General features: G+C 40.6%; 2 protein-coding genes across 2 annotated transcripts; both read left to right on the top strand.

The window, feature by feature from the left end:
• Positions 1 to 3,143: 3,143 nt before the first annotated feature.
• LOC310649953 (olfactory receptor 4E2-like) lies at positions 3,144 to 4,076 on the top strand (the record flags this gene model as incomplete). Its single annotated transcript, XM_083378785.1, has 1 exon — positions 3,144 to 4,076. One exon carries the CDS (start codon positions 3,144 to 3,146, stop codon positions 4,074 to 4,076), a length of 933 nt encoding a protein of 310 aa, XP_083234911.1.
• An 8,820-nt stretch (positions 4,077 to 12,896) lies between these two features.
• Positions 12,897 to 22,269, top strand: LOC310649952 (olfactory receptor 4E2-like; the record flags this gene model as incomplete). Its single annotated transcript, XM_083378784.1, has 2 exons — positions 12,897 to 13,184; positions 21,601 to 22,269. The coding sequence occupies 2 exons, from the start codon at positions 12,897 to 12,899 to the stop codon at positions 22,267 to 22,269; spliced, it is 957 nt and encodes a 318-aa protein (XP_083234910.1).
• Between the last annotated feature and the right edge of the window lie 303 nt (positions 22,270 to 22,572).

The following is a 22,572-nucleotide window of genomic DNA, read 5'->3' as shown; positions in this document are numbered from 1 at the left end:
CTTGATTAGACAGAAAAATGTGGGTTAGACAGCATCACCACCAGATGGATTTGTAGCTGGCTGACCGGCTGTACTCAGCGTGTGGTCCTCAATGGAACCGCATTTACATGGAGGGAAGCGTGTAGTGGGGTGCCCCAGGGCTCTGTTCTGGACCCAGTGCTCTTCAACATCTTCATCAAAAATTTGGACAAGGGGATAGATGGAGAACTCATCAAATTTGCAGATGACACCAAGCTGGCAGGAATAGCCAATACTCCAGATGATAGGCTTAAGATACAGGAGGATCTGGACAGACTCGAACACTGGGCACTATCTAACAAAATGAAATTCAATGGTGAAAAAAGTAAGGCTCTACATTTAGGCAAGAAAAACCAAATGTACAGGTATAGTATAGGGGGTAACTTGCTCAAACAGTAGTAACTGTGAGAGGGATCTCGGAGTCCTAGTGGACAATCACTTAAATACGAGCAAGCAGTGTGCTGCAGCTGCCAAAAAAGCCAACACAATGCTAGGCTGCATTAAAAGAGGGATAGAATCAAGATCACATGAAGTGTTAATTCCACTTTACAACGCCTTGGTAAGGCCACACTTGGACTACTGCATCCAGTTTTGGTCACCATGATGTAAAAAAGATGTCAAGACTCTAGAAAGAGTACAGAGAAGAGCAACAAAGATGATTAGGGGACTGGAGGCTAAAACATATAAGGAACGGTTGCTGGAATTGGGTATGTCTAGTTTAATGAAGAGAAGGGTGAGGGGTGACATGATAGCAGTCTTCCAGTATCTCAGGGGCTACCACAAAGAAGAGGGAGTCAAGCTATTCTCCAAAGCACCTGAAAGCAAGACAAGAAGCAATGGATGGAAACTAACCAAGGAGTGAAGCAACCTAGAACCAAGGATAAACTTCCTGACAGTTAGAACAATTAACCAGTAGAACAATTTGCCTCCAGAAGTGGTGAATGCTCCAACACTGGAAGTTTTTAAGAAGAGACTGGACAGCCATTTGTCCAAAATGTTATAGGGTTTCCTGCCTGAGCAGTGGGTTGGACTAGATGACCTTCAAGGTCCGTTATTATTATTATTATTATTATTATTATTATTATTATTATTATTATTATTATTATTATTATTGTTGTTGTTGTTGTTGTTGTTGTTGTTGTTGTTGTTGTTGTTGTTATACTACAGTATATATATATGTACAGAATGTGCATATGTGTATGTATTGAGAAGCAGAAAAAAGCTTGTGAAAACCTAAGAAATTCCAAAGTGGTTTGAGGGATAAGATGTAAACATTGCTAATCTGACTTTTTTGTAAGCTGCCCAGAGTCACTAAGAGTGAGTGAGTGGACGTATACATTTCTAAACAAACAAACAGATGCATCATTATTTTTCTAAATATGTCCTTCAGCTTCAGAAATGAGGGTGGAAAACAAAGTGTCAAAAACAACAACAGCTCTAGAGCTGTAAACTGTTGCTGTATGTCAGGGGTGTCAAACTGCCAGCCTGTGGGCCGGTTGCATCATGTGGACTCCAGGTCCATCCAAGCTCCGGCAATGGGAAAAAAAAGTTGCGATATGTCGTGACATGCCACATGATGCGGCGAGTTTGACACTCGTGCTGTATGTGAAGTGGAGTTACAAAATTTAAGTTCAGCTTTGGTGTGTGTATTAAATAACTTTTTTTTAGAGTAGTGGAGTACTGAGCATTAGTTATTTGATTAAATTGAGATAGACAGCAGACACAATAAAAAGAGAGAAATGTAAACAATTCTAAGCTTGAGGCAGGAATCAGTATGTCTATGGGACAAAGCCTGAAGTTGTGTCTTCACTAGGCAACCTTGAGAAAGCAGAGTCTTGATTTCAATTACATATCAATATTAACAACCCATCTTGTAGATAGGTATGATGAACATATCACATCTTTTGAAATAATGAGGCTATCTGCAGAAAAGAGAATAGAATAGAATAGAATAGAATAGAATAGAATAGAATAGAATAGAATAGAATGCAAAAATAGAATAGAATAGAATAGAATGCAAAAATAGAATAGAATAGAATAGAATAGAATGCAAAAATAGAATAGAATAGAATAGAATAGAATGCAAAAATAGAATAGAATATAATAGAATAGAATAGAATAGAATAGAATAGAATAGAATAGAATAGAATAGAATGCAAAAATAGAATAGAATATAATGTAATATAGAATAGAATAGAATAGAATAGGAAATGGAAGAGGAGAGGGAGAGAAGAGAGAATGGGGATGGAATATAATATTAGAATAGAATAGAATAGAATAGAATAGAATAGAATAGAATAGAATAGAATAGAATAGAATAGAATAGAATAGAATAGAATAGAATAGAATGCAAAAATAGAATAGAATATAATGTAATATAGAATAGAATAGAATAGAATGCAAAAATAGAATAGAATATAATGTAATATAGAATAGAATAGAATAGAATAGAATGCAAAAATAGAATAGAATATAATGTAATATAGAATAGAATAGAATAGAATAGAATAGAATAGAATAGAATAGAATAGAATAGAATAGAATAGAATAGAATAGAATAGAATAGACAGAGTTGGAAGGGACCTTGGAGGTCTTGTAGTCCAACCCCCCTGCTCAGGCAGGAGACCCTACCCCATTTCAGACAAGTGACTATCCAGCATCTTTTTAAAAGCCTCCAGTGGTGGAGCACACACAACTTCTGAAGGCAAGCTGTTCCACTGTTTGTCTGTTCTCACTGTCAGGATTTTTTTTCTTTAGTTCTAGATTCTGTGTAGGTTTTTATCCCTCGACTGGCTTGTAGACATGAAGCACTGAATGAATGTATGTTGTAGACAGAGGGTGAAGAGTTAGAAAGAAGGGAGGATTAAATGAAATAAATCAGGCTGCACTATATTTCAGTAAACACTTCCTTATCTTTGATGAAGGCAGTAACATCTTATTCTGCTTCTGAAATATATTTCCTGTCTGCTATTGAAAGAAGGAAGTGGGTATGGTGATACGTTAGCAGAGAGGAAGAATTTATATGGACATAATTTGTCCAGGTACAAATGCTCAGATTTTAGTAGGTTTTTATCATTTGTTCTCTCTTTAGGTTGAACGGGTGGACTTCTTCATTCCCCATTGCAATGGGAGGCCTCAACCAGACTGTGACCCATTTCATGTTCTTGGGACTGACCAATAACCGGAGCCTGGAGATGGTTTTATTAGTTGTTTTCTCCATCCTCTACTTACTTATTCTTGTGGGCAACCTCCTCATTGTAGTGACGGTGGCTTGTGACCGCTGCCTCCACACCCCCATGTACTTCTTCTTGGGGAACCTCTCTTTCATTGACATCTGCCATTCCTCTGTCACAATGCCCAGGATGCTTTTTGACTGCTTCTTCCACCAGAAAGTCATTTCTTTTGGGGGCTGCATCACCCAACTCTTCTTCCTTCACCTGTGTGCTTCGGCGGAGATCTTCCTTCTGACCATCATGGGCTACGACCGTTGTGTTGCCATCTGCTACCCTTTGCAGTATGTAAACCTGATGAACATGAAGATCTGTCTGTGCCTGATTGGTGTTTTGTGGGTGGGGGCAACTATCCACTCCCTGATCCAGACTGTCCTCACCATCCATCTCTCTTACTGTGGCCCTAATGTCATAGACAGCTTTTTCTGTGATATTCCTCCACTCATGAAGTTGGCTTGCACGGATACCTACTTTATTGGTGTTCTCATGATATCCAGCAGTGGTCTGATGTCGCTACTTTGTTTCGTGATCTTGATAGCATCCTATGCCATCATCCTTATCTCACTGAGAGGGCAGACAGCTGAGGATCGTCACAAAGCCTTCTCCACATGTGCTGCCCACCTACTTGTGGTGGTCTTGTTCCTGGGACACTGTATTTTCATCTATACTCGCCCTGCTTCCAGCTTCCCAACAGACAAACTGGCTGCTGTCCTTTACACAATGGTGACCCCTTTCCTCAACCCTGTGATCTACACGTTGAGGAACAAAGAGGTAAAGCATTCCATTAAGAAACTCTGGAAGTGGAGAAAGATCTTGGCCAGGAGATGAGTTGGCCATCTTCCTTGTGTAGAACAAAATAAGTCAGCATATGGAAAGAGAAATTTTATGGAAAGATTGATTATGTTCCGGCAGATGAGATATCTTAGTTTTGTAAGCAGTGGTACAAGAAGCTCATTCTTCCATATTTGGAGACCTAGGAAGCCTGCTAACTTACCATGAATCCACGAAGGTGCTGTAATAAGTGGACAATTCAATATTTCATCCCTTTGGGACATGAACAAGCTAACTGACTAAAGACTATCATGCAAACAGTTGGTGACAAAAGCTTTAAACTAGGATCCTACATTGCCCTGAAGATGGATTGGATCTGTTTCTCCATAGGCAAGAGAGAGGAAAGAGGCAGAGATCAGAGACCTAAGAAATTACTGAAAGAAGAACATATTTTGGTGTTGTTGTTTTTTTGCCAACCAAAGAAAATGAATGACTTTGGGTGCTGAACACAATCTTCAGTTTTAACCACTGGACAAAAAGCCACATTATTGGCTTTTAGTAGCTATGGTCCAAAAAGTTGTATTTTAATGTATTAATACTCTGTCATATAATTCTATATAATATTGATTTATATATTTACAGTATGATTATTTATAATGGGGCCAGCTGCTTTTTTAAATTAGGTTTGCTTCTTTGACATGTATCCCACCAGAATCTAACCACTGTTGACAACTTTTGTACTGTACAATATAATAAATATTTTAAGAATCTATGGTATAAGAAGAAATACTGATGATGTTACCTAGTTGGGTCATGAAACGTCTGCAAGGAAACAACCAAACTCAGAGAACACCAAAGATCTCCTCCTCCTCCTCCTCCTCCTCCTCCTCCTCCTCCTCCTCCTCCTCCTCCTTGCAAACCCACTACCCTCTAGCATTGATGGTGTTACCTTGTTGTGTCATGAAATTTCTGCAAGAAAGCAACCAAGCTCAGAGAGTATCAAGGACCCCACAGTCCTCCTATTCCTCTCCACAAATGCCACTCCCTTCTAACACTGATGATGTTACCTAGCTGGGTCATGAAATGTCTGCAAGAAAACAACCAAGCTAATAGAGCACAAAGGACCCCACAGTTTATTCCTGAGTTACAAATACAGGTGAAACTCAAAAAATTAGAATATCGTGCAAAACTTCATTTATTTCAGTAATGCAACTTAAAAGGGGAAACTATTGTATGAGATAGACTCATTACATGCAAAGCAAGATAGTTCAAGCCATGATTTGTCATAATTGTGATGATTATGGCGTACAGCTCAGGAAAACCCCAAATCCACAATCTCAGAAAATCAGAATATTGTGAAAAGGTGCAATATTCTAGGCTCAAAGTGTCCCACTCTAATCAGCTAATTACGGTAAGCCATAACACCTGCAAAGGGTTCCTGAGCCTTTAAATGGTCTCTCAGTCTGGTTCAGTAGGAATCACAATCATGGGGAAGACTGCTGACCTGACAGTTGTGCAGAAAACCATCATTGACACCCTCCATAAGGAGGGAAAGCCTCAAAAGGTAATTGCAAAAGAAGTTGGATGTTCCCAAAGTGCTGTATCAAAGCACATTAATAGAAAGTTTGTGGAAGGGAAAAGTGTGGAAGAAAAAGGCGCACAAGCAGCAGGGATGACCGCAGCCTGGAGAGGATTGTCAGGAAAAGGCCATTCAAAAGTGTTGGGGACTTTCACAAGGAGTGGACTGAGGCTGGAGTCAGTGCAAGAGCCACCACACACAGACAGATCCTGGACATGGGCTTCAAATGTCGTATTCCTCTTGTCAAGCCGCTCCTGAACAACAAACAACGTCAGAAGCATCTTACCTGGGCTAAAGAAAAACAGACCTGGTCTGTTACTCAGTGGTCCAAAGTCCTCTTTTCTGATGAGAGCAACTTTTGCATCTCATTTGGAAACCAAGGACCCAGAGTCTGGAGGAAGAATGGAGAGGCACACACTGCAAGATGCTTGAAGTCCAGTGTGAAGTTTCCACAGTCTGTGTTGATTTGGGGAGCCATGTCATTTGCTGGTGTTGGTCCACTGTGCTTCATTAAGTCCAGGGTCAATGCAGCCGTCTACCAGGAGATTTTGGAGCAATTCATGCTTCCTTCCGCAGACGAGCTTTATGGGGATGCTGACTTCATTTTCCAGCAGGACTTGGCACCTGCCCACACTGCCAAAAGCACCAAAACCTGGTTCAATGACCGTGGGATTACTGTGCTTGATTGGCCAGCAAACTTGCTTGACCTGAACCCCATAGAGAATCCATGGGACATTGCCAAGAGAAAGATGAGAGACATGAGACCGAACAATGCAGAAGAGCTAAAGGCCGCTATTGAAGCATCCTGGTCTTCCATAACACCTCAGCAGTGCCACAGTCTGATAGCTTCCATGCCATGCTGCATTGAGGCAGTAATTGCTGCAAAAGGGGCCCAAACCAAGTACTGAGTACATATACATGCTTATACTTTTCAGAGGTCCGATATTGTTCTATGTACACTCCTTGTTTTATTGATTGCATGTAATATTCTAATTTTCTGAGATTGTGGATTTGGGGTTTTCATGAGCTGTAAGCCATAATCATCACAATTATGACAAATCACGGCTTGAACTATCTTGCTTTGCATGTAATGAGTCTATCTCATATATTAGTTTCCCCTTTTAAGTTGCATTACTGAAATAAATGAAGTTTTGCACGATATTCTAATTTTTAGAGTTTCACCTGTATTTTCTTCTATCAATATTCTAACTTTCATTGGCATCTTGGATAGCAGACGAAATGTACTGATCTCTTAGTTGGGCAGTGGGTAGGGGTGGGGGTGGGTGGGTGGGTAAGAGATTATGATGAGGCTGATTGGCAGTTAATAGCAATTTTGTACCTATTATTTGAGCAACTACTAATAAATGTTGAACAATTAGTTCAGGGGTCTTCAAATGTGGCCCTTTTAGGACTTGTGGACTTCAACTCCCAGAATTCTTCAGCCAGCATGCCTGGCTGATGAATTCTGGGAGTTGAAGTCCACAAATCATAAAAGGGCCAAGTTTGAAGACTCCTGGCTTAGTTGGTCACAAGAACGCATTACCCCAAAGGAATCAGAAAGCCAAGTAATGTTTAACATGATTTGATTCTAGGATGCTATAAGCAGGAAAAAAAAACCACCATTAAGACTAGAAGTACTGTTGCTAAGTAGGGTGGTTGTTAAATGAGTCATGGATGATTTATCATCTTTTTTGCAAATCACTGAATCACATGGTTATTAAGTGAACCCATTTACTTTGCTCAGAAGCCATTTGGGAAAGTTGGGACAGCGCAACGGTTGCAAATAATGCCAAATTTTGACCACTTGACCATGGGGGTGCTGCAATTGGTTGTATGCGTGAAAAAACTGGTCATGTCATTTTTTTCCAGTGCCGTTATAACTTTGAACAGCCACTACACAAATGGCTGTAAGCTGAGGACTACCTGTATCGCCAACCCATGACATTTAAATATCCTTTTTAAGCTCTTCATGGCTGCTCTAGCCTGTGTTAGTTTGCACCGCATTACTTGCTGTTCCTTACAATTGATGGTGGATCCTAAAATGCAAAAGCGATAATGACAATACCTTTGTTATCAGTTCTAAAGCTCGTTGCTTTCCTTTAATGAACTCATTAATCAAAGAGATTCCTATTGCTCTTATTTTTTTTAAAATTCCATTTGTATCCCACCCTTCTCCGAAGACTCAGGGCGGCTTACAAGCTTAGCAGTAGCCTTCATTCTATGTATATGCCTGCTTATTAGGGCTTTCACACACACACCCCAAGCGGCATTATTACAAAGTCAGCTTAATTGCCCCCAACAATCTGGGTCCTCATTTTACCTACTTCGGAAGCATGGAAGGCTGAGTCAGCCTTGAGCCTGGTGGGACTCGAACCTGCACTAATTGCAGGCAGCTGGTGTTACTTAAGGAGGCATTAGCCCACTGCTCCACCAAGGCTCTCATTTGTGCATTGAAGACAGGGAATTTTTGCTCCAGACTTAGGCTTTGATATAGGGCTAACATATACAACGAAACATGGTTCAATTAAGTGAAGAAAAAGTGCAGAGAAGAGCAACAAAGATGATCAGGGGACTGGAGGCTAAAACATATGAAGAACGGTTGCAGGAATTGGGTGTGTCTAGTTTAATGAAAAGAAGGACCAAGGGTGACGTGATAGCAGTGATCCAATAACTCAGGGGTGGCCCCAAAGAAGAGGGAGTCAAGCTATTCTCCAAAGCACCCGAAGGCAGGACAAGAAGCAATGGATGGAAACTAATCAAGGAGAGAAGCAACCTAGCACTAAGGAGAAATTTCTTGACCGTAATGACAATTAATCAGTGGAGTGGCTTGCCTTCAGAAGTTGCAAGTTTTTAAGAATAGGTTGGACTGCCATTTGTCTGAAATGGTATAGGTCTCCTGCTTGAGAAGGGGGTTGGACTAGAAGACCTCCAAGGTCCCTTCCAACTTTGTTATTCTGAACTATAGACTTTATCTGCAGCATCTTATTTGTAAGATAAGATTTATATCTCTGCATTTTTCTAGGAGTTTAAAGCAATTTACGTTTCATTCCCTCTTCCAGTTTCTATCCACAACAACAACCCTGTGAAGTAGGGTGAGAAAGTGGTTTGGTATAATAATAATAATAATAACAATAACAACAACAACAACAACAACAGGAAACCCTATACCATTTCAGGCAAATGGCTGTCCAGTCTCTTCTTAAAATCCTCCAGTGTTGGAGCATTCACCACCTCTGGAGGCAGGTTGTTCCACTGGTTAATTGTTCTAATTGTCAGGAAGTTTCTCCTTAGTTCCAGGTTGCTTCTCTCCTCGACTAGTTTCCATACGTTCCTTCTTGTCCTGCTTTCAGGTGCTTTGGAGAATAGCTTGACTCCCTCTTCTTTGTGGCAGCCCCTGAGATATTGGAATACTACTATCATGTCACCCCTCACCCTTCTCTTCATTAAACTACACATACCCAATTCCAGCAACCGTTCCCTATATGTTTTAGCCTCCAGTCCCCCAATCATCTTCGTTGCTCTTCTCTGTACCCTTTCTAGAGTCTCGACATCTTTTTTACATCGTGGTGACCAAAACTGGATGCAGTATTCCAGGTGTGGCATTACCAAAGCATTGTAAAGTGGTATTAGTACTTATTTATTTATTTATTTATTTATTTATTTATTTATTTATTTATTTTATTGGATTTGTATATCGCCCTATTCTTGTAGGACTCAGGGTGGTTTACAGGGCAGTTAAAACCATGAATACAAAAAATTAAAAACAATTAAAACAATTAAATTAAATTCAAGCCCCAAGAGTAAATCTAAAACCCAGTTAAATTAACAACCCCACAGTCTGGACCAAACAGATCGAAGAGCCCAGTTTTCAGGTCCCGGCGAAATGAGCGAAGGTCGGGGGCAGTCCTAAGTTCTGTGGGTAGTTGGTTCCATAGGGCAGGCGCACCCACAGAGAACGCCCTTCCCTTGGGAATAACCCGCCGGCATTCATTAACCGGCGGTACCCTGAGAAGGCCCTCCCTGTGGGGGCGCACAGGACGATGGGAAGATGATTTCACTTGATTTTGATTTTGATTCTATCCCTTTGTTAATGCAGCCTAGTACTGTGTTGGCTTTTTTGGCAGCTGCAGCACACTGCTGGCTCATATTGAAGTGATTGTCTACTAGGACTCCGAGATCCCTCTCACAGTTACTACTATTGAGCAAGGTACCACCTATACTATACCTGTGCATTTGATTTTTCCTGCCTAAATGTAGAACTTTACTTTTTTCACCACTGAATTTCATTTTGTTAGATAGTGCCCAGTGTTCGAGTCTGTCCAGATCCTCCTGTATCTTAAGCCTATCTTCTGGAGTATTGGCTATTCCTGCCAGCTTGGTGTCATCTGCAAATTTGATGAGTTCCCCATCTATCCCCTCATCCAAATCGTTGATGAAGATGTTGAAGAGCACTGGGCTCAGAACAGAGCCCTGGGGCACCCCACTACACACTTCCTGTAATGTAGTGGGTCCAACGCAAGGAAGAGACGCCAGCCGGAGTACGTGTTCAGCTCTTTATTGTGGGGAGTTCCATACTGGAGAACAAGGGCTACCTGGCCTCCTTATATACCTTATATACCTGGCCAGGTAGGTGGCCAGCCAACTAGGTTTCCTGCTAAACCATCCAGGCCAATGCCCCCTAGTGGCTGCTGCTATGCAGATGCCTGCACCTGGATACATAACACTTCCTTCCATGTAGATGCAGTTCCATTGAGGACCACACGCTGAGTACGGCCTGTCAGCCAGCTACGAATCCAACTGGTGGTGATGCTGTCTAACCCACATTTTTCTATCTTATCAAGTAGTAGGTTGTGATCTACTTTATCAAATGCCTTACTGAAGTCCAAGTAAATTATATTTACAGCATTCCTCTAGTCCACTAATTTTGTCACTTGGTCAAAGAATATAATAAGATTTGTCTGGCATGATCTGTTTTTGATAAACCCATGTTGACTTTTAGTGATGACTTTGTTTGCATCAAGGTGTTCACTGATTTGTTGTTTGATTATCTTTTCCAGAATCTTCCCAGGTATTGAGGTCAGGCTGATAGGTCTGTAGTTTCCTGGATCTATTTTTTCCCCTTTTTTGAAGATGGGAACTACATCAGCTCTCTTCCAGTCCTCTGGTAGTTCCCCAGTGCTCCAGGATCTTTAAAAAATATAGTTCAGGGGTTCTGAGATCACGTCTGCCAGTTCCTTGAGAACCTTGGGGTGTAATCCATCTGGTCCTGGTGATTTGAATGCGTCTAGGCTGGACAGGTACTATACCTGTGCATTTGGTTTTTCTTGCCTAAATGTAGAACCTTACTTTTGAATTTCATTTTGTTAGAATAGAATGCAATAGAGTGGAGTGGAGTGGAGTGGAGTGGAGTGGAGTAGAGTAGAGTAGAGTAGAGTAGAGTAGAGTAGAGTAGAGTAGAGTAGAGTAGAGTAGAGTAGAGTAGAGTAGATGGAAGTGACCATGGAGGTCTTCTAGTCCAACCCCCTGCTCAGGCAGAAAACCCTATAACATTTCAGACAAATTGTCCAAACTGGTTTATCCAGAAAGAGTAAAGTCCAAATTGACCTGTGTTCTTTATTTGCAGTGAACCTCTGCATGTCATGATGGACCCATGCCTTCTGGTACAATTAAGTTTGCCTATTAATTCTTACAAACTTTCCTTCAAACTTCTGATACTCTTGGGGAAATCTTTAATTAAAGATTCAAGCTCCGTGGTGTATTAATTACAGTCAGGATCTCCAATCTCCCAAGATCTTCCCTTTTTTCGGTCCTCCTTGAGTTTCCAAGATATCTGGAAGGTAATTGATTGCTTATTTTCAGAGAATCTAACATTTTATAAAAGAGAAAGAGCCAAGATCAGATGGTGCTTATGAAAGCCATCTCCCCAGCTAGCTGAAGAAAAAAAAAGATGGACAAAGAAGAACTCCTAAAGCTTTCTGTGTGATCTTCTTGTTTCTTACCATATCAGGTAAACCCACTCTCTTTCTTAGAACAATTTAAATTTGAATCATAAAGTTATATATTAATAAGCAGATTTTGATCACCTAAGGGAAAAGAAAGGTTAATGCAATCAAGATCTTGGAGGTCTTCTAGTCCAGCTCCCTGCTCAAGCATTTCAGACAAGTGATGATTCAGTCTTTTCTTAAAAACCTCCAGTGACCTTCCCCCCTTTGTGGCAGCCTCTCAAATACTGGAATACTGCTATTATGTCCCCCCTTAGTCCTTCTTTTCTCTAGACTAGCCAAACCCAAATACTTATGACTAGCCAAACCCAAGCTGTTATGGGTCGTAGATTAATATTAGAAGAACAGAGTTGGAAGGGACCTTGGAGGTCTTTTAGTCCAACCCACGTATGATGGCTTGGTTTCTTCCTGTATTACACTCAATCAAAAATGAAGCAGATCATTATCGGGCTCAGGGAGATGTATGAACCCAGACCGGAAGCATCTTGAAAAAGACACATCTCTTTTTCAAGACATGAGATGTTGGAACCACGATAATGAAACTCACGTCTTGATGAATAAGGAATCAGAGTTTTAGAGTAATTTGGAAGAAGAAGATTCAACAGAGTTTGGACCAGCCCTTCCAAGCTTCAGCAGAAACAAAAACAGCTTAGACAGCACAGAGAAGGTAAATCCTGCCTATGACTTGTACATTTACAAGTCCTTTCCCATTGACGGAAGTCTGTTCATGGCCACCACGTAGGTTCCAGAGTGGTTCAAATTACCCCAGAGACTTTCTTTTTCCATATTATACTTTTTATTAATTTGTAATATAAAATGCAAATAGACGCAAAAGCAAATAGTAGGAAAAATAAGGGAGGGAAAGGGGAAAAGAAAAAATGTGTAGAAATGAAGGGAGAAAACAAACACAAAGAAGGTGTTGACTTTTGACTCCCTCTGGTGCAGTAGAATAAAACAATAACATCAAACCTCAACTTTTTTACTTTAACATAATCGTATAAACTAGCCATTTCTATAAGAACAAACCTATCTAACCAGTAAAAGCCAAAATCAAAGTTTCATTTTTTCCCCACCTCGAGCACAAAGTCCAGAAGTGATTTCCAAGTAGCAATGAAAGTAATTGTGTTCCCCCCCCCACTTTGATAAAGCAATCAAGTTAGCCATCTCTGCTAACTCCATCCACTTTGGCAGCCATTCCTCAATTTCCACACATACACACTTGGAGATGTTTTGAGCAAACTATAGTATTTCTCTTTCTTTAGGTTGAATGTATGGACTTCCATCTGTCCTGTTCCAATGGCAGAGCTGAACCGGACAGTGACCCATTTTGTGTTCTTGGGATTGACTGATAATCGGAGTCTGGAGCTGTTTTTATTTCTCATCTTCTTCATCATCTACCTGCTTACCCTAGTAGGAAACCTCTTGATTGTGGTGACAGTGGCTTGTGACCGATGCCTCCACACGCCCATGTACTTCCTTTTGGGAAATCTGTCCTTCCTTGACATCTGCCATTCCTCTGTCACGGCACCCAAGATGCTCCTGGACTCTGTCTTCAGGCAGAAGATCATCTCCTTCGGAGGCTGTGTGGCACAATTCTTCTTCCTCCACATCTGTGCCTCTGCTGAGATCTTCCTTCTGACCGTCATGGCTTATGATCGCTGTGTTGCCATCTGCTATCCATTACAGTATGTGACTCTTGTGAATCTGAAGATCTGTGCATACTTGGTGGGTGCTCTGTGGATCGGGGGCATCATCCATTCTCTGGTCCAGACTGTCCTTACCATTCACCTTCCTTTCTGTGGTCCAAATGTCATAGATAGCTTTTACTGTGACATTCCTCCAGTCGTGAAGTTGGCTTGCGCCGATACGTACTTCACTGAAGTGCTGATGATATCCAACAGTGGCGTGATCTCCTTGTTTTGTTTCTTGGCCTTAGTGTCTTCCTATGCCATTATCTTTCTCTCCCTGAGAAAGCAGACAGCTGAGGGCCGTCGCAAAGCCTTCTCCACATGTGCTGCCCACCTACTTGTGGTGTTCTTGTTCTTAGGACCTTGCATTTTTATCTACACCCGCCCCACCTCCAGCTTTTCCACCGAGAAGATGGCTGCTGTCTTCTATACTATGGTGACCCCTTTCCTCAACCCTGTGATCTACACCCTGAGGAACAAAGAGGTGAAGAACTCCATGAGGAAACTCTGGTTCCGGAGGAAGGTCTTCTTCATAAGGAAAGGGGTTGGTCAACTTGCTTTGGTGGAAAACAACTCAGTCAAAAAGGAGAAGACAGTTCAGTGCAATGAATGGTCTCAATGAAGTCAAGTGAGGTTTCTTAAGCTACAGATATTTTATAAGTACAGGTAGTCCTCAGCTTGCAACCAAAACAAAAATTTCTGTTGCAAAGCAAATCAGTCATTAAGTGAGTTTTGTCTCACTTTACAACCTTCCTTACCATCATTGTTAGGTGAGTCACTGCAGTTGTTAAGTTAGCTACACAATTGTTAAGTGAATCTGGCTTCCCCACTGACTTTGCCTCTCAGAAGGTTGCAAAAGGTGATCATGTGACCCCAGGACACTGCAACTGTCATAAATATATGCCAGTTGCCAAGCATCTGATGTGACCATGGAAATGGTACAACGGTGTGCAAAGTGGTCATAAATCGTTTTTTTTCCAGTGCTGTTGTAACTTCAAACTCTTGGAATACATGTCTGAATGTATTTTGTATTGCCACAACTACAGAATTATTCAGCCAGTAGATGGCAGTGTTTACTGTCCATCGATGGTTATAATCTATGGTTTCTTTATTTTCTGAGGAGAATTTCCTGATTCCTGTTACGGTTATAGAGTTGAGCAGTAAAGCACATGGTGATTGTAGTCTTTGTTGGCTCTGTGGTGCTATATATAAACAGAATTTCTAACACAAATGGTCACTAAATGAATGGTTGTAAGTTAAGAATTATCTGTGCATCTATGAAAGGCCCGTTTTTCTGCATTTGGAGTCATGGAAAACCAACAAGCTATGTTAAGTTTTTAGGGCATCTGTAAGAAATTATTAATTTCTTTAAAAAGCAAGGCGATAGTTTTGGAGCATGACCAACCCAAAGGCCTGAAGTCTGTTCTGGAAACAGTTCTGTAGGAAAAGGACAAAACTACACCCTTACATAGGACTTGATAAGAACTGGTGAGCTGTCCCTTCCCAGCTAAGCCATAGGGAAGAGAGGAAGAATATAAAAGAATCAAGGACATATCTTTTCTTCTAACCAAAATATGTATAAATGAATATTGGGGAAATAAAACTCAAATATCAACGCTTAAATAAATGGTCACTCATGCTAGACACCCCGACACTAGTAGTCTGAAAAAGCTGGAGGACCACCAGAGTGTTGAATGTTATATGTTTAAATTCATTCTGTATTTTATTTGTATCAACCCTTTTATTCTATATTTATGAATGTGACTCTGAGATTAATTTGTAATAGAACTCATTGCTTTCTTCTTTAAATGTTATTTAGATTGCTGTTTATTAATTGTTATACTTATAGAATATACAGAATAACACAGAATAACAGAGCTGGAAGGGACCTTGGAGGTCTTCTAGTCCAACCCCCTGCTCAGGCAGGAAACCCTATACCATTTCAAACAAATAGTTGTCCAGTCTCTTCTTAAAAACCTCCAGTGTTGGAGCATTCACAACTTTTGGAGGCAAGTTGTTCTACTGATTAATTGTGCTAACTGTCAGGAAATTTCTTCTTAGTTCTAGGCTGCTTCTCTCCTTGATTAGTTTCCATCCGTTGCTTCTTGTCCTGCCTTCAGGTGCTTTGGAGAATAAGTTGACCCCCTCTTCTTTGTGGCAGCCCCTCAAATATTGGAAGACTGCTATCAATTATTGTTAACGATATTACTTATTGTAATACTGTTTTTATAGGGACGCGGTGGCTCAGTGGGTTAGGATGCTGAGCTTGTCGATCAGAAGGTCGGCAGTTTGCCGAGTCGAATCCTGAGTGCCGCGTAGCAGAGTGAGCGCCTGTTACTCGTCCCAGCTTCTGCCAACCTAGCAGTTCGAAAGCATGTAAAAAATGCAAGTAGAAAAATAGGGAGGGATAGGGAGGGTTAGATAGGGGTGGGGGAGGGTGGGATTGATAAAGTTAAAATGTACTGTAAAACTTTGAAATAAAAAAAAATGCAAGTAGAAAAATAGGGACCACTACGGTGGGAAGGTAACAGCGTTCCGTGCGCCTTTGGCATCTAGTCATGCCAGCCACATGACCACGGAGGCGTCCTCGGACAAGCGCTGGCTCTTCGGCTTTGAAATGGAGATGAGCACCGGCCCCTAGAGTTGGAAACGACTAGCACGCATGGGCGGGGGAACCTTCACCTTTACCTAATAATGTTTTTATGAAAAGAGTCTGGAGTTGGAAACTTATACAGCATTCTTCATATAAACATAAAGTTTAATTGCATTTGTGCTAGCATTCAAAAAGCTAGAAGTGTCTTTCCTGGAAAATTAAAATATTGAAGGGCATTTAAAATACTGAAGACAAATTTATCAGATTTGTCAAGGAATTCCTGGACACCCAAAATAACTTTCTGCTTCTGTTTTTAAAATTATGCAGTTCAGTGCCATGTTGCACAGTTCTTAAATATACCAGTATTTGAAATTAATTTACGATATTGAATTCACTTCACTACATCTCCGTAGTATACGTCATCTCTTGCACACTTAAATAGTAGAAATAGGAGCACTTTTGCCTATGCCAATAAGTGGCTGCACTACAAAAGAATACGAAGCAACTTGATTATCGATACAATAATGCACTAAATTGCGCTTTCACAACTAAAACATGAAGTATAAGTATAAAATTAATGGCCCATAACATTTAAAACCATCATTTGAACTGGCATCTAATTAACAGTCAATTTCTGCAAAAAAAATACCTATTTAGGTCAGCTATAATTACTCTTTGCTTAAAGGGCCACACTAGCAAACCTAGAGTTGAAAGAAGTTTACATCAGTATAAGGAGGACAAGAATAAGATAAATTAAGAAAATTTGGGGGAAAATGCTTAAAGAAAGGGCAGAGGGAATAGATGATAGATGATTAGATAGATAGATGATAGACAGACAGACAGGCAGAAAGACAGAGAGAGAGAGAGAAAGAGAGAGGGAAAGAGGGAGGGAGAGAGAAGGGGAGAGAGGGAGAGGGAGAGAGAGTGTGGAGAAAGAGAAAGGGAGAGAAAAGGCGAGAGGGAGGGAGAGAGAAAGAAAAAAAAAGAGATTATTTTGTATGGCTTTTCTTGAAACAGCACTGTGTTGCTGAAGTGAAACCTTGGAAGTGCTGGTGGAGAACATTTTTGTGTTCACACAGATAGTCCTTGACTTACAACCATTTGTTTAGTGATTATTGACAGTTAGGACACTGAAAAAAAAAGATTTATGACCCCTTTTCACACTTAACATTGTTGCAGCATCCCCATGGTCACATGATCAAAATTCAGACGCTTGGCAACCGCTTCACATTTATGACGGTTTCTGTGTCCCGGGGTCACGTGATCCCCTTTTGCCACCTTCTGACAAGCAAAGTCAACGAGGGAAGCCAGTTTCACTTAAACAGCCGTGTCATTAACTTAACAACTTCAGTGATTCACTTAACTGTGGCAAGAAAGGTCTAAAGTGGGGCAAAACTCACTCAGCATCTGCCTCGCTTAGCAACAAAAATTTGGGGCTCAGTTGTGGTCACATATTGAGGACCTACCTGTATCAATGAATAAAAGGGACAGGAAGATGTGGTTAACCGGATTTTATTATTTTCGATTTTCAATGTTAAAAGTTTTCCTTTTGGATGCACTTCCTCAAATTAGTAATATTAGATTTATTATTTTTTTTACAAAACTCTACGCATGGAAATATTGCTTGTTTCAGCTTAGTAACTGATGGTCTCAACACTGATCTATATGAATAATTAGGTCAGGGAAGGATTTTTTTTTTTTAGATGCCCATCTAACAACTTTCTGCAACCTGGCCCACTCACGTGTATTAACAAAATGCAGCCTTAGTTAGACTACAGTACACCTGGAATACTGCATCCAGTTCTGGTCACCACAATACAAAACAGATGTTGGGACTCTGGAAAGAGTGCAGAGAAGAGCAACAAAGATGATTAGGGGGATTGAAGGCTAACATATACAAAGAATGGTGTCAGGTCCACATTTGTATCCTGCCATTCTCTTGTGGGAGGGAGAGGTTGTTGACATTTTTTGGGATGCTTTTCCTTTGCTGTAAGGAGGGGGATTATCTTTGGAGATGTGGCAGACTCCTTCCCAGCTGGTTCCAGCCTGGTTCCAAGGCCGTTGGGCCCTGAGAATGACATGCTATCTGCCTAGCACCTCAGCATTCTCAAAACAACTTTGCAGCATCATACTGGCTGCTGGTGGACTGGTCGGGGAGTTGGGACTGGGGAAAATGAAAAAAAAATAGATTTGTGCTTTGCCCAGGACCTTCATATTCTGCCTGTTTTTCCTGGAACCACTTTTTTCAGTAAAAGTTCTTTTGATTCAACCATATGGATTCAAGAGTCTTGTTTTTCTGAAGGACCAGCTGGGGCAGGTGCCTACAAACAAAGTCATGGATTTTTTTGCTCCAGACCTATAGGACTAACATACACAATTAAACATGGTTTGATTAAGTGAAGAAAAAAGTGCAGAGAAGAGGAACAAAGATGATTAGGGAACTGGAGGCTAAAACGCGAAGAACAGTTGCAAATGGATATGGCTAGTCTATAGAGGACTAAGGGTGATATGATAGTGGTGTTCCAGTATTTGAGGGGCTTCCACAAAGATGGGGGGGGTTCAACTGATTTTCCAGAGCACCAGAGGGCAGGACAAGAAGCAACGGATGGAAACTAACCAAGGAGAGAAGCAACCTAGAAAGGAGAAGTTTCCTAATGGTCAGAGCAATCAATCAATGGGATTGCTTGCCTTCAGAAGTTGTGGGTGCTCCATCACTTTGAGGCTTTCAGAAAGATGCCGGACAGCCATTTGTTGGAAATGGTATAGGGTCCCCAGCTTGAGGAAGGGGTTGGACTAGAAGACCTCCAAGGTCCCTTCCAACTCTATTATTCTATGTTCTAACTAGCTCCCAGAATTCTTAGCAAAAGCCATATTGGATGATTGATTCTGGGAACCGAAGTCTACATCGCAGAAGGGTACCCAAGTTGGCAGGTGACTGTCACAGGAAAATCATGGATGATTGCACTTGGTGGATGTCAAGAACATTAAATAAAAGCTCAGTTCTTAGACAGTTCAGCTTAAACACGGCGTTTTGGAAATGTAAGATTCCTTCGGGATTTGGAAAGCTCAGAACCCATGGAAGGGCCAAGCAGTGTCCATGTAGCATCTAGAAGTTGTGGGTCCTTCAACACTGGAGGCTTTTAAAAAGAGATTGGACAACCATTTGTCTGAAATGGTATAGGGTTTTCTGCTTGAGCAGGGGTCAGACTAGAAGGCCTCCAAGGTCCCTTCCAACTCTGTTATTCCGCTGGTAGTTTTTACTGTCAAAAATAGAATTGGTTAGTAATGGACCTCTGAACGTCATTATGGGATCCTTCTTTCCAACGCAATATTTTTTGCTCCATGGTTATTACTAAAACCTGTCTATAATCTTTGGCTCTCTTGAGAAAACTTTAATTAAACACTCCAGCTCAATGGTGAATTCATTAGTGTGCAGATTTCCAATCAAGAAAAATCTTGTTTTATTTCCAATGCAGTCTGTGATATCACCTCCAGTATTTCTTTCAAATTGCCTGTGTCTATGCAAGATAGATTATTAAGATGGAGCCCCTCAAGGCTCTTGGCTTGCTAGTGGAAGTTGGCAGCTTATTTTTAAGCTTTCATCGCCCAATCCAATATCCTACCTGGCATACCTTCACTGAGTAGATAGTCTTCAGAAAATGTGAGTACTTAACTATGATTTCATTCTAAGACAAAAAAGCACTGTCTATATCTATATCATCTATATCATCTCTGTCTCTCTGTCTCTCTGTCTCTCTCTCTCTCTCACACATATATATATATATATAGATAGATAGATAGATAGATAGATAGATAGATAGATAGATAGATAGATATAGATATAGATATAGATATAGATATAGATATAGATATATGTAGATAGATATAGATATATAGATATAAATATAATTTCTCTCTTCTATCTATCTATCTATCTATCTATCTATCTATCTATCTATCTATCTATCTATCTATCTATCCATCCATCCATCCATCCATCCATCCATCCATCCATCCATCCATCCATCCATCCATCCATCTATCTATCTATCTATCTATCTATCTATCTATCTATCTATCTATCTATCTATCTATCTATCTAATTTGTCATCTACTCCATGTGCTGTTCAGCTTGAAAAGATCTGGAAACAACAAGGTGTATATTTGAAATTTGTGTGAAATTTCTTTTCAGCTCTAGGGTGTATATTAAACAATGATTTTCAAACTTGAGTAGTATTTCAGATCTACTCATCCATTAGATGTTGACTGCCAGCTGATAGACATATTGGGGGGAAAAAAGCTATTGATACAAGGCAGAAGCTGAGGCAGAAATTTGCAGTAGCAAAAGTGTGTTTGTCTCAACATGCCTGAAGCCTGTCCTCAACAGTCTTGAGAAGGCAGAGACTTTGACCACTGAACAAGGCAAATCCATTGAAAATCTGAACAGCCTCCTTGTAGAAACCCTTGATAAACATATTACAGTCTTTTGAAGTAATATGGCAATGTACATCAAGGACTGTGCATGTGCACAAAGAGTTATAGACATGAAGCAGTGGAAGGTCTACAGAGGAAGATGATTAGGGGACTGGAGGCTAAAACATACAAAGAACGGTTGCAGGAATTGGGTATGTCTAGTTTAATGAAAAGAAGGACTAAGGGTTACATGATAGCAGTCTTCCAATATTTGAGGGATTGCCACAAAGAAAAGAGAGTCAAGCTATTCTCCAAAGCACCCGAAGGCAGGACAAGAAGCAATGGATTGAAACTAATCACGGAGAGAAGCAACCTAGAATTAAGAAGAAATTTCCTGACAGTGAGAACAATTAATCAGTTGGAACAATTTGCCTCCAGAAGTTGTGAATTGTCCAACACTGGAAGTTTTTAAATGATTTTTGAAATGGTTTCCTGCCTGAGCAGGGAGTTGGACTAGAGGACCTCCAAGATCCCTTCCAACTCTGTTATTCTATTCTATTCTATTCTATTCTATTCTATTCTATTCTATTCTATTCTATTCTATTCTATTCTATTCTATTCTATTCTATTCTATTCTATTCTATTCTATTCTACTCTACTCTACTCTACTCTACTCAACTCTACTTCTATTCTATTCTATTCTATTCTATTCTATTCTATTCTATTCTGTTCTGTTCTGTTCTGTTCTGTTCTGTTCTATTCTATTCTACTCTACTCTACTCCTATTCTATTCTATTCTATTCTATTCTATTCTATTCTATTCTATTCTATTCTATTCTATTCTATTCTATTCTATTCTATTCTATTCATATCCCATCTACTACTGAAGTAAGGAAGTGGTTACAGGGTATATATTCATATTGAAGAAGGATATATAGGTGTGTATTTCTACATATGTACAGTTGGAGGTGTTCTGAAATAAATATATTGTTTCTCTCTATTTAGGTTGAATGTGTGGACTTCAGTCTATCCCACCACAATGTCAGAGTTCAACCAGACAGTGGCCCATTTTGTATTCTTGGGACTGACTAATATCTGGAGTCTGGAGCTGGTATTATTTATCATTTTTTTAATCATCTACCTGCTTATTTTAATAGGGAATATCCTTATCATAGTGACAGTGGCTTGTGACTGCTGCCTCCACACCCCTATGTACTTCTTGTTGGGGAACCTCTCATTCATTGACATCTGCCATTCCTCTGTCACTACGCCCAAGATGCTTCTTGACACTTTCCTCTACCCGAAGGTCATCTCCTTTGGGGGATGTATGGCCCAACTTTTCTTTCTCCACATCTGTGCTTGTGCTGAGATCTTCCTCCTAACCATCATGGCTTATGACCGCTGCGTTGCCATCTGCTACCCATTGCACTATGTGAAATATGTCAGCCTGAAGATTTGTGCTTACTTGGTGGGTGGTTTGTGGGTGGGCGCGAGTGTCCACTCCTTGGTCCAGATGGTTCTCACCATTCGCCTCCCTTACTGTGGCCCAAATGTCATAGACAGCTTTTTCTGTGATGTCCCCTCAGTCATCAAGTTGGCTTGCATTGATACGTACTTCACCGGCGTTCTCATTGTATCAAACAGTGGCATGATCTCCTTGATGTGCTTCTTGGCCTTGGTGACTTCCTATGTTATCATCCTGTTCTCACTGAGAAGACAGACAGCTGAAGGCCGTCGGAAAGCTTTCTCAACTTGCAGTGCCCACCTACTGGTTGTGGTCTTGTTCCTGGGGCCATGCATCTTCCTTTACATTCGCCCTGCTTCCAACCTCTCCTCAGACAAACTTGTAGCTGTCTTCTACACCATGGTTACTCCTGTCCTCAACCCTGTGATCTACACCCTGAGGAATGAAGAGGTAAAGAAATCCATGCAGAAACTCTGGCTCCAGAAGAAGATGTTTTTCACGAGGAGATGAGTTGGCCAACTAACTTGTCAAGAAGATAGGACAGGAGAATTCACCGGGACCGGTGGTGCTCATCAGTCAGATAAGTTATCATTCACTGCAGATGTGAGCATTTTTGAAAGTTGCTGGTCTTCCCTATATTGGAAGATTGGCCACTGGGAATAGCACCTCAAGTTTACAGGCATTTGTAAAGTTTATGAACTTTATAAACCCAGCAAATGATGTCCCATCATTTTGGAGCATGATGAAACTAACTATCTAGGACTGTTTGGGAACAGAGCTTGCTGGAATGGGAAACAATTGACACTACAATCC

Source organism: Vipera ursinii (assembly GCF_947247035.1).
Source record: "Vipera ursinii genome assembly, chromosome: Z".
In the NCBI taxonomy this organism is placed as follows: Eukaryota; Metazoa; Chordata; class Lepidosauria; order Squamata; family Viperidae; genus Vipera; species Vipera ursinii.
This window is presented reverse-complemented; position numbering and strand designations above follow the sequence as displayed.